The following is a 22,560-nucleotide window of genomic DNA, read 5'->3' as shown; positions in this document are numbered from 1 at the left end:
CAAAGAGGTCTTTGGATTATCTTGAGTTACTGGGTCATGATTTCTGAAAAGAAACATTGCTGTTAAGTTTTAAAAAAGTTTTGGGCACACAAACTGAGTTCTAGTTCCTTTATATTAGAGAGAAGGCAGACATGTCTACATTTATATCTCCAAAACTTGGCAACTCACACCAAAACAATCTAGATGGATAAATAAAACTACAGGTAAGAGGAAAAATATGTACTTTTGTTTTAAGGTTGAACTGTCCCTTTAAGAAAATGAAGTTGATATGAATAAGATGTCACTGATAAAAAAGTAGTGCCAGTGTTGCAGGGGATCCCATGTGCTACTAAAATTGCCATAATCAGAGCATCAGCTGGTGTAGAATTTCAATTTTATAATGTTGCACTCTTGAGTAAACATTGGCTGCTGCCCCTGAAACTGCCAACCACCAAACCGTCTCCTGTGGCAGCCCCGTCCCCTCAAACTCTACAGCCTCGGCTTCTTCTCTCCTGTGCTGCACATCTTGCACATTGAGTCGTACCACTGCCAACAGGCAACACACACCTACCCCCTCACTCCTACCTTTCCTCACGCACGCAAGCACCCACAAAACATACCATCCCGTCACACCTGTGTCGTCACATGTCCTGTCTCGTCTTGCCGTGGCCCTGTGTCCCTCTCTCGTCCCCCCCTGGCCTCCACCTCCACGTTTCACTTCACTGTGACGTGTGATAGACCTGCCATGTGAGACTCACGCTACTGTCCTTCTCTCCTTTCCTCCTCTCACCCCTCCTCACCCACTTCCCTCCCTTTCATCCCTCTTCCTCCTACCTCCTCCTCGTACCTTTTACCCCGACCCCCATCTCCCCCCTCCTTCCTCCACCCCTCCACCCCACACAGAGAATGACCAGCCATCCCTTGTATGGTTTGACAGAGGGAAGTTTTATTTAACCTTTGAAGGTAAGTTTGCTCTGCACCAGGGTAGCGTTCACACACACTCTTTGAGGCTCATTTGTGCAAGCTTCGCCCCTCCCTTGCCCCCTGCCCCTTCTTTCCTTCCTCTCTTTCCTTCCTTCCTTCCCTCCTCGCAATCCCTCCATCACCCTAACCCAGGCCATGCTAACTTCCTGGCTTTGCCCCTTCATATGCGGTCTTGCCTTCCTGTACCTTCTCTTCCTCACATTGTTCATTCTCATTTCGTCTACGCTGACTGCCTTTCATTCATCCCCTGAAGAATCATCGCTCTTTGTGTACTTCACTAATCTCTTTGTCGTCACTTTTGGTCCTTTGGTACTTGGTTTGATCTTTGGACTGTCTGATCTTCTTTGATCTCGTCAGAATAAGCCAGCTTCAGCAGCATGTCTGGAACGAGCATGCACATCTCTTTCAGTCTGCCTGCTTCTGGTCTTTCCTTTCTCATCTACCTGTTCTTATTCAATTAAAAGCTGATGCCAGCGTCTAACATGCTGTATAAAAATTCTTATATTTAAGGGAGATATTTGAGTTTATTTCTACAGTTTCACAGTCAAAGAGCAGAGAGAAATGAGTTATCCTCTATGCACATAACCTGCTGTTTTCATGCCACCTTAGTAACACCAATATTTGTTCTCATTTCTTATTGTTTCATTTCATAGCAGTAGTTTGCACACCACTTGTTCCTCATTTCATCCACACATTATTGGTTAGGAAGAGTGTAGAGTCGTGGTTTGGGAGTTGGAACATGTATCTATTCTTAATCTACTGACATCTTTGGGCTGTTATGTATTTTTATTCTGGGTTGAAGCCGTTTACATTAAAGTTCAGGTGCATGTGTGTGTATTCAGACTATTTTAACATGTATTTGTGTGTCTGTATGCGTGTGTGTTACCTCCAGGCTGCTCTAGAGGGCCCAGTCCTCTCACCATGGGGGCTCAGGACACACTTCCTGTGGCCGCTGCATTCACAGAGACGGTCAATGCCTTCTTTAAAGGAGCTGATCCCAGCAAGTAGGTCAACAAATAGCATCACGCAGTCAAACATATCCTGTCATTACTTCTAACAGTAGGGAATGTAACTGAATGAATGAATGTTACTGCCAATGATTATACCTGTTCCTATGAAGCATCTGTGACTGTTATAAACAACTTATTTAATGACTAACAACACAGAATTATATAGCTGCAATCATATTTAATGATATGATAGTTATTGTCATAAACAAATCTTGTGCGTCTTGTTTAGAAACATGTACTTATCATTCACAGGTGGGTTAAAAACCTTCTGTAAATTTGTTAAAAACTCATGAACATGACAGAAAATAATGTAACTTATGATTCATAGACTTCTATGGAACCTCAAAGTGTTCAATATTAAAAACATTTTTTTAAGTTGCGCTGAATTAAACGTGAATATATTGTGTAAATTATCATTCATTTTAGAATGTACATTTTATTTCAAAATGCCCATTTTTGAAAAGTGTTTTTTGATTTTAGCATTTTCCTACATTACGTCAAGTTTTGTTTCAAAGTGAAACATTTCCCAACAGTTGTGTTATCCTCTCAGCTAATCATACCCACTTCTACTCTTAGGTTAGCAACAACTGCTGACAAATTTAGCCAGATAGCTCCTGTTAGTTGGAGCAACAACAGTATCATCGTTACTCTGAATCAACCAACCATATGCTTCTGCTGCTGTTACTTAACATTTGTTAGTTAGCTATGCTGGCTTCTAAGCGAACTACTCGCTATCAAAGTTATGAGTTTGTCTTAGCATTGTTAGCAGACTGCTGCAGCCTTTGAGTAACCGAGTTGTGTCTTTTTATAAGGAACATTTTAGGAACATCTTTAGAGTTAAAACTCTGCAGAGATAACTAGCTCTCTGCTCCCGTTAACACTCTCTCTTCACTTTGATGCTGAGTAGGCCTCAGAGATCAATGTCACAACCTTGCCTAGCCAGTTAGCCAGCTAGGTAGGCAGCATGCACAGGCTTGTAAAGCTAAATAAATAGCTTCAGTGTCTGTGCAATGTGTGTACTTACAGCTACAGCTGTAGTTAAGTCAGCATTATTTTGGCATTGCTCTAGCTAAAAGGTGCTAACTACATAATTCTGGTAGCAGTTGTTGAGCTTGCTAGCCTCTTGATGCACAGGGACTGTGATTGATTGAAAGCTGAGAGGGTGGTGACCACACCAAAGAACACACAAAGAGAAAAACTGAGAAATCAAGTACACACTGTACAGTATATTTTAAGCGTCTGTCTCTCCAGTCTTTACGCTCTCTCTAACCCGCTCCTTGTCTTCCTCTTCCTCCTCAGGTGTGTTGTGAAGATCATAGGTGAGATGGTTTTGTCGTTTCCGGCGGGAATAACGCGGCACTTTGCCAATAACCCGTCCCCTGCCGTGCTAACCTTCAGCATAACCAACTACAGCCGACTGGAGCATGTGTTGCCTAACCCCCAGCTCCTCTGCTGGTAATGACACTGCTGTGAACTCACCGTCTCACTGTCGTAAACAAAATAATAAACACAGTTTTTCCACTGGAGCCATTGTCTCAGTGAAGAAGGGAAAAGATAAGATGACACCATGACTCTTACTGCATCCTTCTCACATGTGTAGTTCAAGTCTGAATGCTTTATTGTCCGACTTGGAAATTACCCCCAGTTTGAGTTTTTATAATTTAACTAAACTTGAAACCAAATCAAATGTTCTTACTCACTGTGCGTTATAAATAGTTTTAATGATATTAATTTCCCGTAGAGCATGTGAGTAATAGCTTAAACGACATGTTACATCATATAATTACAATGAGTCGCCTTCTTGTTATACTTGTAAAGGGCAAACATCAGACTCTTTTGTTTCCAATTCATTGTGTATATTTCATAGTAATCATTGTATATTTCATCATCAAAATAATGCTTGTTTCCTCACAACAAATCTTACTAATCCCACTTAAGGTATGTTTATAGTGATCAAGCAAACCTAAGTTAGGTAGACTTTTTGTACACAACTTAATGTGTTTTCTACATACAGTGTCTAAAGTATACAACAGCATGAAAGTTAATCAAGATCAAAGAAGGAAATTAAAAGGTAGATAAAAACAAAAGACGAAGACAATGCATCAAGAGGATTAAAAACAAATCAAAACATAAAGTAGTTTTTACTAAAAAAAAAAAAAAAAACATGGCAGAGCTTTAGATGTGATGATGGACGTTTCTCTGTATTTGGAATAAGGATGTAAAATCTGAGATATAGCTCAACTAACATTCAAGAGTTTGTTTGTTTGTTCAGTGATGACTAGTGAAGATGAGTAACTTTGAGTGAGATCATCTCAGACTGTATATTGAATCATCATGAGGTCATCTGAGTTTTCAGACAAACCACCTTCAACAGAGGTCAGCTTTTTTATTTAAGTTTGCCCTTCTTGTTATTTTAACTAATTAACTTGGGACCCATAAAAACAAATATTATTTCAGTAAGTTAATCAAAAAGGTCACAGTTCAGTGCCAGTAAAAATACTGCCTCACAGCATAATAATTATTGCTGTTATCCATTTGTGAATCATTACAAAGTTACTTTTGGGAATAATGGAGGATCATTTCTGCAGTCATAAAATGTTTTTCCTGAATCCTGTTGAGTCGTTGTAAAATCAGTGTAAACCCTGACCTCTTGTGCCCTATTGTTAAAATTACAATGCTGACCAAACCTGTCAAACTCAACTCATTAGTTCAAAATAAGTTATTTTTCTCTGCTCAGACATTTCTTTCAATCTGCACTACAGGTTCACACAATGAGAAATGATAAATTCCTCAGCTTTGACAAATTACCAGGAAAATGATCGTGCTTTTCTCCCCCACCAGCGACACCACCACACAAAACAAGGCCGATTCCAAGGATTTCTGGGTGAACATGCCAAACCTGATATCCCATTTAAAGAAGGTGGCAGAGCAGAAGCCACAGGCAACATACTATAACGTGGACATGCTCAAGTATCAGGTGAGCTCGGCTCTCTGGAGTTATAAGACATCACAAAGTCAACAGATAAACAGCAGCCCCTAAAGTTTCTGCAATCTGCAAAACGTTTTTTAATGAACTGTAGGAACAACATGATGAAACAGATGAAATGCTTTGGAATCATTATAAGTTGTGTCTGCATATTTTCTCTCTGTGCAGGTTTCGGCGGAGGGGCACCAGTCGGTTCCTCTGAATCTAGCGGTGAGCTGGAGATGTGAGCCAACCAGCACTGACCTGAGGATAGACTATAAATACAACGGGGAGGCCATGACATCGCCGATGGCCCTCAACAACGTCCAGTTCCTTGTCCCTGTCGATGGAGGGGTTTCAAAATTACAAGCTGTCTTACCTCCTGCTGCATGGTACAGTCTAAACTCTGTTATGGTGTTAACTCCCATTCAGTATACAGTATTTATACCATGGCCTGGGTGCACTCTCAATTCTGATTGGCTCCAGGGTGTCAGGGTGAGGGTGTAACTCCTCATATGTGGACACATATGGAACTACTCAAGCAGATGAAACTATCTGCACACCATTCCAGATTGATGCCCTATTAGCCTGTGTATATATATATATATATATATATATATATATATATATATATATATATATATATATATATATATATATATATATATATATATATAACACTATAGTCTGAACATATGCGATCATCTCACATCCCATGCAGTATTCGACTTGCTACTTCAGGCTGCACCCAACACACAATATGAGATGACCGATCATATATTTGTGAAAATCTTGATATTGATTTTGGGGCCATGGCGTGGCTGCCAGCAAGTCATGTTTTGAAATGTACCATCAAATTCTAATTTGTCAACTGTATGCAATGTTATTGACCTCTTATTTTATATAAGATATATTCTATTCTTATATATTACTGAATCTTGCTAGCATAATTTTAGCTTTGTTGTTTGTTTTTGCATGTGAAAAAATGCATGAAAATATAAATGATTTGTTGTGACAGGAACGCGGAGCAGCAAAGAATTCTCTGGAAGATTCCTGATATCTCACAGAAATCTGAAAATGGAGGTAAGATGCACGTGTAGTGATAATGATATTCTTTAAAGAATAGCCTTGTGGTGATTGTTGAGAAAGTCCTGCTTTTAGTTTATAAAAAATCAGCCATAATCTTGGGCTTAAAACAATGTGATGACAACTTCGGGGTCAACTTTGATACTTTTGGACTTCTGAGCTTTTTCTTTGTACATCTTAACAAAGAGTCACTCAGACAGCAACAGTGCAGAATGTGGAGAGACTAGGCTTAAAGAAAAACTGTACAGTCTGAACATTGTTCTGATCTTACCTGAGGTGTGACAGAGTTTCAGCAGACATTTGGAGCTGGATAGTTTTTTACACTGACCTAGAAACTGCACGAGGAGTCAATGATGCAGCGAAGCAGGCTATAGGACAAAAAATTTAGTACATGATGCACCTCAGGAAAGGATGGAGCCCTCGGTGGTTTTCAGCTTTGCCTGAATAAACACTGCCCCCTGGTGTCTACAAATGGCGTCACAAGAAAACCTTTATATGGCTGACGTCTCACTGCACTGTGGCTGTGTGTGTTGTATCTTTTATGTTTCCAGAGCTGCTTTTATCCTCAGACATATTTTCAGCTGGCAGAGAGTAGTTTGATTTATACATCTGACGTCATTTGATTTTAAATTGTTGGCCTGTTTCGTATATTACAAAACAGAAAGCCTCCAGGGCTACCTGGTCTCCAGGAAGATGGCAAACTAGATTATGTATTTTCTTTAAGAGGCTCAAATGTGATCAGTTTAGCTTTGCATCATTTGGACATGAATGACTTTTAAATGTGATATTCTGTATTTTGTCTTTTATCTGTTTAATGTCCTGTACTAGGTTTTGATACAACAGCCGGTTCCCACAATGAAAAGTTAAATATAACAAAGTCTGTTACCTGCATTTTTATTTTTCTGAAACATGCTGCTCTCTATACAAAATACTTTCCAGAGCTATTTACGCTTGAATCTTTGAACTTGATTCCCTGCTGCACGTCATCATGAATGTTTATTCCTTCATGGTTCCTTGTGGCTGACAGATGTCTTTCTAAATTCGTCCTCTTCCCTCAGGTGTGGGATCGTTGTTAGCTCGCTTTCAGCTAACAGAAGGCCCCAGTAAACCAGCTCCACTGGCGGTGCAGTTCACCAGTGAGGGCAGCACGCTGTCAGGCTGTGACATTGAACTGGCTGGGCCAGGATACCGCTTCTCTCTCGTCAAGAAGAGGTTTGCCGCAGGTCAGTTCACTATTTTACTAACAACATGAGCAAATGTTAATGAGGTAAATTAAAGTTCTCCCCTCTCATTCAATAGATCAAACCGTTCTAAACTGATGTTTTACAACGTAGAGATGTCTGGCTTCACACAAAAAAATGCAACTAGATAGCTTGTCTTAGCTAACATTAGAGCTCAGCCGAGGAGGGCACCATTAATGTTTACATCCCCCTCTGTCACAACATCTCTCGGCTAATATCTGCAAATCTCAGCAACTCACACCAAAATAATCTAGATGATACAATAGCACTACAGGTGGGAGGATAAATATCTACATCTACAAAAGATATCCATAAAAGACCTACATATAACATTTATTGATGCGTTACAGGAAAATACCTGGCTGACAACTAACCTACTACTACTGAAACAGCACTGCTGAACAAAACAATCGTAGTGGACTGAGGTCGACACCGAGGACAGAGGACAAACCGACACCAGACAGACTTTTCACTAACCTTTTCTGAACCCACACGACAGGTCCGCAGCCTACCCAGCAGTATTGTATAACTTGCATATAGCATCGTGGAGCTGTTTTAGGTCATGTACTTATCGTATTTGTATTCATTTCATGACATCTGTATTGCGGCAGTTAGACACCTGGGTTCTCCCTCCCTCTAAAGTCTGTGCCTCTGTCTCCATCCTCCTCTGGTCAATGTGTGGTGGTGTTTTTTTAAAGTGTCACTGCAGCTGCCTGACCGAAGACACGGTCAGAAAGCGTTTTTTCGGACAGATTTTAATTTTCTGGACGACGCGCAGTTTGTTGTCCGGAAAGATTTGGCTGTGAAAAAAATACCCTTAAATAGGATCTTTGTGGCCGGACACACATCTCAACCTCTGACACTGCAAAGGGAGACTAGTTAATGTAGAATCGGGGCCCAGGAAAGTTCAAAATAAGTTATACATCATAAGCAGATAGAAGAAAATCAGCTGTATAAATAATCTTTCTATGAGAGTCTGAGCTCGAAGCCTGAGACAGCTGTCCTCACTGTCGTGCACTGACGGCAGCCATTAGCCAGCAAGTAAATGCATTTACAGATGCATTTTGACGCGTATGTCGTTACAAACGATGCTTGTTTGCAATCAAATGAAACACAGAATCAAGTAACTACAAACAAAAACTAGATTTTCATGCATCACCTACTGGTACTACAGGGTCACGTGACTTTGGATTACATCCTTTTTAATATAAATGCACTGATCAGTCAAACTGTTATTTTATTTCTCTGGAATATACCGACATGGAGAGGTTTTCTTTTTAGCCAGTTAGGCAGCTGCAATGATAAATCAATGTACTGGTTGCAAAATAAGAAACTATGTTTTCCCGTCAGAACAAAACAAGTGTACAAAGTGTCATTTTAAATCAGTAATATATATCTTAAAGGGCGTTTGGTGTTTTCCTCGTATTGTCAGATAGCCTTTCTGTTCCCAGGACAGCAGTGATAGACTCCAGAGTACATGACAGCATTCTATTTTTATTTATTGATGACGATGATTTGTTGTATAAAACATGTGATTCTGTATATGAATAGAATTTGAATGGTATCACACGACTCAGAACCCTTAAAGGTATAAATATTTGAATTCTCTCTCTTTTTTTTGTTATCTGTGTAGTTGGGTAACCTGTGTACAGTATAAGGTATAATTTTTGAATTTATTTCAGATATAATTTTTTAACTCAAGTGCAACAGAAGATTTGAGCTATATATGGGCGGGGGGGGGGTAATTTAAAGAAAAAGATAAATATCTTCCTGGATGCTGTGTTATGCTTTGTGAAAGCAGTGTTAATGTAGAGTTAGTTATACCATGGGCAAAGTCCACGTTCTGAAGAGTTAGTTTGACATTTTGGGAAATCGGTGCACTCGCATTCTTTGTTCAAGAGTTGGAGGAGATGATGGACATCTGTCTGTTCAACATGAGGATGGAGCAGGAGAGGCTTAGCTTAGCATTAAGACTGGAAACAGGATGGAGACTGGCTCCATCTGAAGGTAGAAAATCTGCTCACAAGCGCCTCTTAAAGTTCACAAATCAACGCTTAAATCGATGTGTAAAAACTGTGGATTCGCGGCGGAAACGAAAACATGTTAATTTTCTGAGATGTAGAGGTAGGCGAATATTTAGGCATGTGAGCAGCTTGGCTCTGTGAATATCAAAAGAGACGTCTCTTCCCTTGTTCCCCATGGGACCTTATTTCAGAAAAAAATTGTACAGTAGTCAACATGCCATGAATTACACATATGTTTGTCAATTTAAAAGAAAATTTTGCAAGTGAAGAAAATCTTAATTAAATTTTAAAGATATTACGTAACATCACTATCAACATCATCATGGCCGTATTGACAGTCTGGACGTATTGACAGCTGAAGTTATGCAAAAGAAGAGTTAGTTAGCTAATATGCACGAGTGGCTGTAAAAGGTTTCAGTGAATGTTAAACAAAAAGATGTCTGTTGTCTCGAGTTAAATGACTGTTTTTTAAATTGGTCAGTTGGTCCACCATTGGTTTAGACTGAAATTTTATACAGACATTTGTGATCTCCAGAGGATGAATTTTAATAACAATAAAAATTCCTTAAGATTTCCTGTTGGGCAGGTTAAAACTTATTGATCTATGACTACCTGTAAAACTAATAACATTACCGTCAGCCCCGGCTGTACTTTGTACTATAATGGGCTCTGTGGAACTTCTGTGTTGTGCTGGAAGCCGGTCGTTAGTTTACATTAGTGGTATCCATTTCTAAACTAACGTTAGCTAATAATGTTCTCTGCTAGCAGAGCAGAGAGAGGCCCTCGAGAACATGCATGAAGTCAAATGCTTTGGACTGCCGCAGAAAATCTGACCCTAGTCCTTCTCAAAGAAATCCACAAACCAGCAGCATTAACTTAAACAAATCATCCACACGTTTGTAAAGAGAGAGACGGGGAAGGTTTCTCACAAAACGAGCCCCTTTAATGCTAAACTCAGATGTTGAATATGGTAGATATTATACCCCGAAGCTGTCATCAGATTATACTAATCAACATCAGCATTGTCATTGTAAGGAGGTTAGCATTAACAGCCTCACAGAGCTGCTAGCCTACAGACTCTTAGTGTTTAAGCTATGCTAACCGTCACATGGCTCCATGTGACCATTTAACAGACGTGACAGTGAATCACTCTTCTCATCTAATTCTCATCAAGAAAGTGAGTTTGCCCACTTCCCAAATTGTTAAACTTTTCCTTTAAATAAGATCAAGATGAAGACAACGAAAGCAATCAGTTTTCCTCAGCAGCAGTGATCAAGTTTGGTGACTGTGGTTCAACTACTGGAACAGGTTTGTTTACTGGGACCAGCTGGTTTTTTTGTTATTGTTCAAACCTCATGAAACAGAAATAACTCACTCTAGTAGTCATTTCAGTTCCCACATCTACCGATTCAGATATTCCTCAACCTCGACCACGAGTCCGACCTGTTTTCTTACCTGTTTCCATTCACCTCAGTGGTACCTGAACTCCCTGACTGTATCATGAGCACACCCCCGATCATCCAGCCAACGCTTGAATCCATGGCTTTATTTTGCATAATCGTAATGGTCTCTGTGAGATGACATGAGTTGTATGAGGTTGTGGAGCAAGGTTAAGTTGACCAAAATGCTTTTTGTTTTTTCTTTTGTATTTTATGTGTGTGTTCCCCGGACGGTCAGTCCTCTGTTAAGGAGAATAAGCTGAATATTTTTAAAACGGATAAAAGTGAAAAAATATTATATTGTTTAATGTGTAAAAAAATAAAAAACACTGTGCTGATGATGTTGAACTTCCTGAATGCTCTGACGCTCAACATAAAGAACAAAGTGTGTGTGAAGTGTAGCCGAAGATCTCTGTACTGTATTGTATGTCGGCATTCTGCTAAATGCAACCAATCATGGTCCTTTCAGAGCTGCAGTACGACAAGAGGACTATTAGAGACATGTCAGTACTCTGATAAATTGATAGAATACTCGATATCGGACATATTAACCGATTATTTGGCTCATAAAACGATCAGATTCGAGCTGTGCAGTTAAAATAATCTCTTTTTTTTACCAGATTTACTGATTATTCCTGTGCAGACTCTGTCTACAAGGTGATGATGATTGGTGACATTTAGCTCTCACATTAGCTTGGGAACATTTTCCTTTCAGTCATGTCGGTCCTTCACCGTCAACGGGATAGGTCAACATGGCTGACAGGAAGCTGTAACCTTCTGAGTGAATTCTGAAGCTATCAGCGCAACAGTCACTACAGCGTTATCTACAGAGGCCCACCATACACATCCACCATCTTGCATTTGTTTTGAAGTACCACTACACTACAGGTTACATGTTTAGCTTAAAGGTCATGTAACACTATAAAACTCAATCAGTGTGTTAAAAAAAATCAAACAAACATTGTATTTTCCAGATCTTCACCTCTGTTGTAAAAATGTCCTGCAGTAATTCATTATTGCATGCAGAGCATGCAGTGTCAGGTGGGGGCATCTTTGATGGTAGATAGTACTGAACTGACGTGTTGTGCTGACTGTCAGTTATCTGTATTAATGTTGAGAAGAGAGCAGGGAGTGTGGTTATGTGTGCTATACGCCAGAATGCTTTTTGGTTCTGTACCGTTAACCTCAAACACATGTGCAAGCTGTTTGTACAGTACATAACAACGCTAAGATGAACTGAGAAACTTAGTTTGCTTCTTTCCAAAACCAATAAAAGTTATAACTGGATGTCTGTGTTCGCACTTTTCTTTTTGTATGTAATTGTGCATCATTTAGTCTTTCTCCTGGAAAAAAGTCCTTCTGAACTGAATATTTTAACTAATGTTTGGATCGCGGGGAAATTTGATACACACATTCATGGTCCCCAGGGGATGAATCCATCTGACGTTGGTGATCCCCTGACTCGTCCTTCAGCACCACCAGCATGTCAAAATTCACGAAAATATTCATGTTTCATTGACTGTATAACAACTCTGGAGATCTCCCAACGAACATGAGGTTCACATTTTCTTAATTGTTTTTTCTTGACAACTCTTTGATAGATTCCCATTAAACTGGGACCCACCATCAATATTCTACTTAGGATGAACTGTAATTTGACAATAATTTGTTTTATGGGCAAATACCAGAAAACTTATGACATTTGCATCTGCCTTTGCTAAGATCATCATGGCAAATATTATACCTGCTGAACAGGTGTAATTGTCTGTGGGTTCTCAACACCCCACACTGAGATTGAAATATCTCGGTGGAGGATAAGCAGGTGGGCCCGTGCTGGCTAGCGATGTTGCATGCAGACTGCAGACTGACTCACTCCAGTGGCAGGACGTTGAAGTGACGCCGTGAAACAATCCTGGGGATCCTGGAGCTAGCAGGAGAGGGAACTCCCTGGAAGGTAGGAAGCCTGAGTGATCCAGAATTTGTCTGGATTGCAGGGTAAGAGGAAGCCTGCGGACACCATCTCATAAAACAACTTGACAGTCCAAGTTGTAGCATAAGAGACACAAGTTAAAGGTGCACTACGTAGTTTAGGGGAAGAAATGTTAATCAGAAGAGAAAGATCTTCATTAACTGATTTTGCCTTATCAAACTAAATAAATAAATTCTCTTTGTTTTCATGACTCAATAATTTAAATAAACAAACTGACCTTAAAGGACAACACATACTGTTTCACTTTGTTTATATGTGGCGGACCCTGCCACCTTTCTAGCTTCAAACAGTGTTCCGGGGTTTCCAATGAGAACAGCTTGTTTATTCAGTTATGGAAAAAAACAAAAACATTTCTGAGTTTGTATTATTACCCCATAAAAAGAGTTTTATCTTCAAAATTACATAGTGCCCCTTTAAATGACAGAAATTCAGTTCACAAACAGAGCGGCAGCCAGTGTGCAGAAGAGTCCGTCATCTTTTGATCATGACGCTAGCGTTATCGCAAATCTGCGCCTAAATACTGCCTCACAGAGGAGCTTTACATCTGTTTATGTCGCAACTTTACATTTCTTTAGGTTAAAATGACAGTTTAATGCTCTGACAACACTGTGCTTATGCTCTGGTTAGGTTTAGGCACAAAAAATACTTGGTTAGGGTTACACTAGGAAAAGATTTAGACTTGCCGTCAAGAATATCTGTTTTATGTCGCCACACAATTGTTCCAAGATCTCCTTACAAGTATCTTGTGGTTTCACGCTTCTCGCACTGTGGTCACTGCCTTGGCAGCCTTCTCACCTTTAACTCCGCCACCAGCCTCTCCACCTCCACCTATGACACATTCTGTCGAAATGTCAATAAGGTACGTAGCCTGTGACACGTCCACATGTGAACGTATGAGTGGTTTCCAGGAATGTTAACTGCCAGCATTGCTGTAGACTTTAAGTCTTGTTTTAATTATTTTAGACGTGTATTTTATGCCTTTTTTGGACAGTCGACGGTGGAGAGATTGTAGGTGATGGGTGGACAAAGAGAAGACGGAGAGGGTGAATGACTACAAACAAACTAGTCCCCAGCCAAAGGTGAACCGGGGATGTTGGTTTGGCTGAGGGTGCTGATTTTAGTCTTTTTTTCTCACACTGATGTTTTGATGGCCATGGACTGCACAAAGATCCCACAACTCACAGAATGTAAGCCCTGTGCAAGAACATTTATTTGACAAAAACAGCGACAGCTTCCTGTCAATACATCAAAGCAGAGATGGAAATTTTACAAACCGGTAACTCTGTGGATACATGTGTGCATACAGGACACGAGCACCTTGGAATAACAGCCCTGAGTGCATCATAGGTTCACTTATATTTTAATGAAGTATATTTTTATGGTCGCACACATCCTCCCGCTACACATGTTCACAGATGCTCAGGTGGTTCATATTCACATCTACAAAACCTCACAAGTTAAAAGTAACAACAAAAAATATGAAAAAGAAATTAGAAAAATAGCAGTAGTGGGTATGAGCATTATTATACAAACAATGCAGCGATCATATTGTTTTTAAACATCAGTGTTTTGATTCCGATTTGGTTTCAGTGAAGGCAGAAGAGGAGAAGCAGAGTCATTTTGAAGAAGAAGAGGGGTCGGCCTCAGCAGAGGAAGGTGAGGTCGCTCTTCCTGCAGCCCACCTGGCAGCACACGGTGGTCAGTATGTTGTTCATATCCCGTCTGCTCAGCTGGGAGCCCAGGCTGCTGCTGCTCAGGCTCTCCAGGCTGCTCTGCTCCCCTGTGGGCAAACCTGGAGCCACAAGACACGGCTGATGTTAGGAAGCACTCCGACATGGAGAACTTTCAACATTGTCCTGATTTAGTTTAATTGACTCCTCCTTCTCAGTTCTTTCAAACATGGTAATAGATGAACAAAGTCTTGAGTAATTAAGGTCTCTGTTTCCATTAAATAAGGAAACTCTAAATGACTGAACAGATTACCTCAGTGCTATTTGTCTTCTATAGTGTCACTTTACTCTTTCTAATCGGCACGACTGATAGGCTAACTGGGTTTGTTTGTGTGTGACAGACAGTAAGAGAGAGAGGCTGCCCGCCCGGGGGAACAGCCTGCTGCAGCTTTTAATCATGATATGTTGGCTCCTACAGCGTAACAAGGTAGAGCAGCAGACCACATCTCTGAGCGAGGCCACCTGTCTGTCTGCACACCCACTACACTGAATTCATAGTATATAATGTACAGTAGCACACAGCAGTGTCACAGCTGTTTGTTTGAATGGAGAAGTGCCTTAAATAAATAAAACACAGAGGACACAGCAGAGGAAAGCTACATGTGCTGGCTTTCAGAAATATAAATCCCATTTTATTTTGGTAAGTGTTTTGTGTTTCAGATCGCTGAAGGAAAACATCTTATATGGTAAAAGTTTTAGACTCTGCACTTTGGCAGAAATACTAAGCAATTCAGTGGGTCCACATTTTGCTGCCTAAGTCAGTGAAAGTAACCTATACAAACAGTTTAAGTTAGATATTATAAATAAGATAGGATCTTATAAAGGTCAGCTTTAGTAGACAAAGGGTCACAGAAAAGATTCAATGTCCTCAAAAATGGATGCAAACTGCAGGATTCACTGCAAAATACAGCCCGGACGTCCCAAAATATCTCAGCGTCGCCTAGAGCCGCAACAATGAGTCGATTATCCTCAGTCAGTTGAAAGAAGATTAACTGCACACTATTTTGATCATCGATTTATTAACATTGTACTGCCATTTTTGGAAAAAAAAGAAGAAATGGAAATATTTAAAGTATTAACCTGACCACCTGTTCACCACAAACAATCATATATTACATATTTTGTTGATAATTACAAATTCTTAATTGTTCAATGGTTAAAAAATGTCAGACATGTTTACATGATGGAACATGATTGCCGATAACTAAAAGTGCCTATTTTTAAAAGGAGATGACACCAGTTACTGACTGACTTAATTTGCATTTTTATCTATTTGTATTTTGTTCAGTTTAATGTTTTATGTCCAGTCTCGGCAGGTGTAATTAGGTACCTGTATGTGTGCTCTACTCCTATACAGTCTTATTTCATCTGTAAGACAAGTGAAGCCCACTCTCAAGGTGATTTTCTTCCTGACTATTGTTTTAAGACAGACAAATTGTAAACCAATTCTTTAAAGGAGCACTATGTAGTTATGGAGAAAAAATCCAAACCCAGAATTTTAGTCTTTACAATATTAATGAGGTGATAATACAAACTCAGAATTTTTTTTTTTTTCCCCATAACTGAATAAACAAGCTGTTCTCAGAGGAAAATAAGGTCCCAGAACACTGTTTGAAGCTAGAAAGGTGGCAGGGTCCGCCACATATAAACGACCACCTTTAATACTAAAATTCCCTCTCAGTGTTATTCTTTCTTTTTCTTTCTTGCATACACTCAACTAATGATACGGTAAATCCTGAACCAAAGGAAACATCATGTCTGCTGTTTCTGAGATAAAAAGAGAAGCTGTCTCACCGTCTCCTTCCATGTCCGTCTCAGTGAGGAGCCTCCTCCAGCGGGAGCCTCCACAGGTGTAGACGACGGCCCTCAGGAACTCTCGACCGCACAGCTTCACAGCCTTCACCTCCGCCTTCACCTGCTCCACCTGCACCACTGCACACAGGAGCAGAGGCAACACCACCAGAGCACGCATGCTGGACGTCCGACTGTGCGTAGGGAGGTTTAACTCTGTTGATCTGGTTCGTTCTGGAATGATCTGCTCAGTTCGGTTGGTCTCTGTTTGTCTCGAGTCTTCTGTCTTGAGTCAAGTCTTTCAGAGGCTGCACCATCTCCCTGTGTTATATACCATCCACCTTTCAGTTCATCAGTGCTGAGTATCTCTCCACCTCCTCCCTCTGACCAGCTCCTTAGCCAATCACAAACATGACCACACACACACACACACACACACACACACACACACACACACACACACATACATATACAGAGTCCTCTCTCAATTCGTCATGACAATCAAGTCATTTTATGTTTCCAGTCTTCTCCACCTTCACCATCTTTGGATGACAGCTGTTAAGACTTTTACAACCCTGACCTGACAATCACATTAGATCCTCCTCCTCAGCCTCTCTGTGATTGTGTGATTGCACCGACCTTCACTACACCGCATGGCTAATTTAGAGATGCAAAGTGATTCCCCCTGCAGTCAAGCAGATGTTTCATGTGTTTACAACACTCTGATGGCCTCGTCGGGCCGTCTGGGAGGACAAGAGTCAATGTTGACAGTCCATCATGCAGGTCATTACAGTGCTGCTTATGGTGAGATGAGACACTCAGCGTGACATTTCACTTCGATCTTTAAAGGTGGAGAGTCCCACTTAGGATGTCAATGAAGTTATATTATGTTTGGCTGGACAGGCTGTGGTGTTGTCCCTGTGGTAGCAGAAACCAAAGACATATGTTATGGTTATAAAAGTAGAAGGGACAAAAGTGTGACTCCTTCATTGGAAGCCTTTTTGTCGTTAAATGTGCTACAGGGAACTTTCAACAGTTTTTGAAACATCTTAATTTAATTCTGACGCCACTATATGACCTATAAATGCAAATGAGACTAGGAAAAATGGTATTTCTCTTTCTTTAAAGTTTATTTTTTCATAAGTTGCTTCTTTCTTCCACTCGCTTCTAAACAAATGCACACACTAGCAGATCAAGATCGTGGTGGTGCTCATACCGCTTCTATCCACAGGAGCAAAAAAATTAAGTTCCTTGTGGCAGCCAAGGAACATAAAAAAGAAGGAAGGGTCATTATGCCACCGAATCTCGCTTTGGTGCCAGACTGTGGTGTCAGCTGTATTGAAGTCTATGGGAGATGCATGGAAAAACACACTGAAGCCCAGCATATCTACGTCGTAAGACTTCTGATGAAGAACGCACACACTTCAGACAGGAGGTTAACCACTGACTTCCCCCACAAATGATTGACAGGGCTGATAACACTGTGATCAAATGAGGCAGGTCTGACTGATTTCCATTGATGAGGATGCACTTACACCATGAACAGCAGCATGAACAGGAGACTTTCCAACACAAATTTGAGGAAAGAAACAACGTTTTGATAAAAGGAAGGGGAAAAAATCCATTGTCAACCTCCTCTCTGAAGTGTGTTCTTTCATTTTCTGGAGGCATTTCTTCATCAGAAGTCATACGATGTAGATATGTTAGGTTGAGGTGTGTTTCTCCATGCATCTCCCATTGACTTTAATACAGCTGACACCACAGTCTGGGACCAAAGTGAGATTCAGTGACGTAATGACCCTTCCTTCTTTTTTAGGTTCCTTGGTAGCAGCTTTAAGCTGATAAAGTAATATCTAAAGTGTTTGGCTCCACAGTAATGAAAGTCTATCTATTCTTCATTTGCCAGAACTTAACTACACAGAGTTTGCGGTTTTCCAGTGTCAGCCCCTGAAACAATGGACGTAATAGTTTGCTGACTCTTTCCAGAAAATAACCATAAACACCAAATATTATTAGCTTAGTTCAACACCCCAAACAACATGCTGATTTTCCAGATCTGTGTAGTTATTAAGAGACTCTGTGTTGCCGTTGTCAGCAGTGGGAGACAAAACTGCATGTATAGTAACCACATTAATACATGATGAACATAACATTCAGCATGATGAATCCTTCTTGACAATAGTTTGACAGATAGTTGCAGGTGGTATGGATAATATCATAACCACTGCTGAGCTCACATGTCAACAGCTCTTTCCACATGGCACCTGAGTAAACTCTCTCCCCTGATGAAGACCGTGTGATGTGTTTGAAAGCTCTGCAAAAAGCTCGTAAGCGGACCTTGAGTTGAGATTGTTCTGTCAGGTTAAAAAGATAATGAATCAATAAACGTGTTCATGGTTCTTTTGAGGTGAAATTAACATGCAGTATCAGGAAACAGGCTTTTTAACTCCACTGGCATACTTTCTATCCAGTGTACTTTACTAAGTACAATTCTGAGGTATTTGTACTTTATATTTCCATTTTCTGCTACTTTATACTTCCACTTCACTACATTTCGGAGGCAAATATTGTACTTTTTACTTCACTACATTTATCTGATGACTTTAGTTACTAGTTACTTTGCAGATTTCATGCTGCACCAGAGCCAAAGTAGCTCATTTTGATTTTATTTATTTCATCAGCAATAAAAAAAGACACTGATTCTTATCATCAGAAAAAATATTCTGATAATCTGATGATTGATCGACCTATAGTATTCAGTATATATGTGTAAATATATATATATAATTAACTTTTTAACAGGATATCTTTACTTTTACTCGAGTATGACTCTTTTTACAACACTGTTGTCACCATTATGAAGCTGTCCAGACTCGTACTTCTCCTTCTCCTTAAAGTTGAAACACAATTCTCTGGTATTTCTTCTGCACTCTACACTTTGCTGTATGTATTAATACAATTGAGCCCTGGTGACTTTAGCTGTTGAGCTGTGTCCATTGATGGCTGCAATTAGCGCTATGACCCCTTTCGTCATAATGAACCTTTAGATCCACTGCCCTGATTACTGACTCAGAGGTCTGGAGAGGTGCAGAAGATTACCTAGATTACGATGACCTTATATTACCTTAAATAACCCTAAACAACGGGTGAGTAAGGTCATCTGCCAGTAGGACTCAGAACCTAAAAACACATGCTATGTTTATCCCTTAAATTAATGTCTAACTGATCTGACTCTGTTCACTGATGCTAAATGTTGAGCCAAATCACTGGTATTTGAATTCAAAGGAGAACGGTATTTATGTAGTTTCTTCAGTGGCGTGACAGATATTTGGTTCCAGCAAAACTGAGCAGCAGCTGCAGTGAAGCAGATAAGGTTCCTCCCATCATGGTGGGAAGCTGTTAGTTTTGATCGAATTACAAAGCTCCTACGTGTTTTCCATTAGAGTATCAGGACATAATGTCACGACTGAATGTGAGAATTCAAATGAAGGTGTATTGTGAAGATCTGAAGCTCAGTGATTGTAGTTGGGGATTACTTTTACATCAGTTAATGTCACATGTGAAGGATTTATTCCATCAATGTGTAGATGAGAAAAATCTATCCTAAAATAAACATCACCGTGTCAACTGTGGACCACTTTACCCTGTTCAGAAAACCTTGATGCTACTGCACACAGAGTGATGATTTGGACGCTACACGGAGCCAAATTGAAACTTGAATTCTGTTCCGCGTGCAAGAAAACCTCGACAAAAATACTATTGGCATTTGTTTCTACCCTAACCGAAGCTCTGGGGTGCAATTCGGTCGCACGTATAGCCAGATATCTGTCAAGTGCAACTAAACCTTTTCATTGGTTGCATTGGTGCGCCTGATATTCAGCAGGTCAGATAAAAACAACAAAAAACAAAGCAAATCCAGAAATGCTTCCAGAAGTAAGACGGGGGGAAAACACTACATTTAAACTTTTGACTTTGATTTATTTGAGTTTGTCAAGCACTTCAAACATCAGCACTTTTAACTTTTTTTAAACAAATCAGGTTATTGCGATTTGTTGTTGCTGTGATTTAAATGAAGAAAAACATTCATCTGCACTTTTATTATCCTGTTTTACATAATGTGTCAAGAAAGTAAATTAAAATGCAGGCTACAACTGGGTGAACCTAATTGAGAAAAATGGGGCGTAAAACGAAGGGCCCCGGCACGCAGAAAGTTGTGATGCATTTAAAGTGAACTAGAAGAGCACCCTAGAGGGCAGTTTATCAGGTTTTATCTACCATAAGGGTTTTCAAGAACGCACTCTGCTGCTGTTTTTTTGTTTTTTTTTATTCGGGTCTGGTTGGGTTTAGTTACAAAAACCACTTGGCTGGGGTTAAGAAAAGATCAGATTTCTTGAAACCTTGAACTACGTCTTTGCAACAGTAAAAATGTCAACTCTACCTTCAGTATTAAGCCGAACAGGCAAATGTGATGTTTGCAGATAACAGGCCTCCTAATGGGATTGTTCATATCTCAAGGAGACATTCAGTCGTCCATTTCTCTGAAAACCAAATCTTACAACAAGAACGACGAGATAAAAGGACAAAACAGACGCAAACCTAATTGGTGGGGGAATACATCTGTGTGTGTGTGTGTGTGTGTGTGTGTGTGTGTGTGTGTGTGTGTGACTGAAAGATGTCCTCCGCAGCGTCCACCTGAGAGAGAAGAGCTACAGAGACACTCTGAGCTCAGCTGTGTTTGTCTTGTGAGATGACCATCAGCTGCCTGTCTGTCATTGACTGACTGAGGGAATAATGGTTTCAAATTGCTCACATAAAATGCTATAAAGCCAGAGAAAGTGCATTAACACAGACTGAAGATACAGTCATCATGTCAACAAAAGGAAAAGACTTCCTGTGATAGTTCAGTAAGTTCAATAAAAACTCATCAGCTGCACCAAAACAGTGTATAAAATATTTCATCATGTACTGACTGGTGGAAAGTGTCATTTGTGTTTGGTAGTAATAAAATCACTTTACTTATTCTCCTGTTTTTCTCTTCTGTTGGTTTTTTACGTGCTTCCTTTACTGAAAGTGTTTTGCACAATCATATATTTAATATCCACTTCTAGATTCAACTTTTTAACATATTCACCCGTAGTGTTGCCTCAGAACACAAAAGTTACGTACATACACTGTAAAAAATAATTTAATTTCACAGTAAATTAACGGCTAATAATTATAGTAAATTCATAGTAGGATACAGTAATTATTTACAGTGATATAAGTGTTATGGTTGGGTTACCATGAAAACACAGTACATTTCTGACCTCTCACTGTAAATTTGTGTGATTAACAATAAATAAAGATGATAATTACATTATCGTCCTGTAATTTTACAACAAAAAAGTGTATTTTTGAAGTAACATTGTGTCTGGTTGCTGTAGAAACAATACATTACTGTGATTTTCATGTATGTTACTGTAAATGAATTACTGTATACTACTTTAAATTTACTGCAATTATTATTCAATTTTACACTGTGTGTATGTAACTTGTGTGTCATATCACAGTAATGTTACTAAACCTAATTTTATAAAATACAGTATTTTGTCGTAAATTACAATATGATGTTGTTGCAATCATCTTTAATTATTGTAAATTAACAACAATTTACAGTAATATTACAGAAATGTACTGTGTTTTCATGGTAACCCAGCCACAACATTACTGTAAAAGTACAATATTGTATTGCTAAATTACTGCACTGAGCTGTACCCTAATCACAGTACTTACTTGAAAAAAATGTTTGCTGTATTCTTACTACAACAGTATCCATATTTCTCTGTAGATACATTACAGATATACAGAGCTCACATGTACATCCAAAGAGAAACCATTTGTCTGCCTCTCATTATGATCGTAATAGAAAATATTAGGCTGTTTTACTTCTTTGTTCACAGACTGGTGCTTTGAACAGCTATTAACATTATTAAACAAAAACAATACCTAAATCAAGAGGCTGTGTTTTTGTCACTGATGTTATAACAGTTTGATATAACAGGTGGGAAATTGAAAGAAAAGCTTCATAATAAAACTGTAACAAAAAGGATAAGTGAATGAATTGATTAGTAGAAAATGTTATGTAACTGTTCTGTAAATCCATAGCATGACTCTGTGAGGAAATGAAGTAACACCAGCAGCAGATGACTCATTAAATGTGTTTACAGGACATCTGTCTTCCCCTTTCACAGTAAACGTTTCCTGTTTTTACCGCAATAAAGTCCAAATCCAACTTTTACAAAACAGGACAATGTAAAAACTAAATTTGGCTTCAAATGCTGC

The 22,560-nt window shown here is 39.5% G+C and overlaps 2 protein-coding genes across 5 annotated transcripts in view; one reads left to right on the top strand and one right to left on the bottom strand.

Moving 5' to 3' along the window:
• sgip1a (SH3GL interacting endocytic adaptor 1a) overlaps window positions 1–12,015 on the top strand; it is an 84,607-nt gene extending 72,592 nt beyond the window's left edge. For 3 of the 4 annotated variants that reach the window (XM_073477237.1, XM_073477238.1, XM_073477236.1), the window contains exons 18-25: window positions 883–942; window positions 1,856–1,967; window positions 3,273–3,428; window positions 4,815–4,950; window positions 5,128–5,330; window positions 5,957–6,021; window positions 7,083–7,247; window positions 7,616–12,015. In XM_073477237.1, coding sequence (XP_073333338.1) covers window positions 883–942; window positions 1,856–1,967; window positions 3,273–3,428; window positions 4,815–4,950; window positions 5,128–5,330; window positions 5,957–6,021; window positions 7,083–7,247; window positions 7,616–7,638 — 920 coding nt within the window. In that variant the 3' untranslated portion in view covers window positions 7,639–12,015. The remainder of the gene's footprint in view (window positions 1–882; window positions 943–1,855; window positions 1,968–3,272; window positions 3,429–4,814; window positions 4,951–5,127; window positions 5,331–5,956; window positions 6,022–7,082; window positions 7,248–7,615) is intronic. The other variant, XM_073477239.1, reaches the window with a different exon arrangement.
• A 2,346-nt stretch (window positions 12,016–14,361) lies between these two features.
• insl5a (insulin-like 5a) lies at window positions 14,362–16,426 on the bottom strand. The gene is made up of 2 exons (XM_073477252.1): window positions 16,243–16,426; window positions 14,362–14,510 (listed from the first exon to the last, which is right to left on the bottom strand). The coding sequence occupies exons 1-2, from the start codon at window positions 16,418–16,420 to the stop codon at window positions 14,362–14,364; spliced, it is 327 nt and encodes a 108-aa protein (XP_073333353.1). The 5' UTR covers window positions 16,421–16,426.
• Window positions 16,427–22,560: the final 6,134 nt, after the last annotated feature.

The sequence above is a fragment of the Pagrus major genome, chromosome 11 (genome assembly GCF_040436345.1).
Source record: "Pagrus major chromosome 11, Pma_NU_1.0".
Classification (NCBI taxonomy): Eukaryota; Metazoa; Chordata; class Actinopteri; order Spariformes; family Sparidae; genus Pagrus; species Pagrus major.
This window is presented reverse-complemented; position numbering and strand designations above follow the sequence as displayed.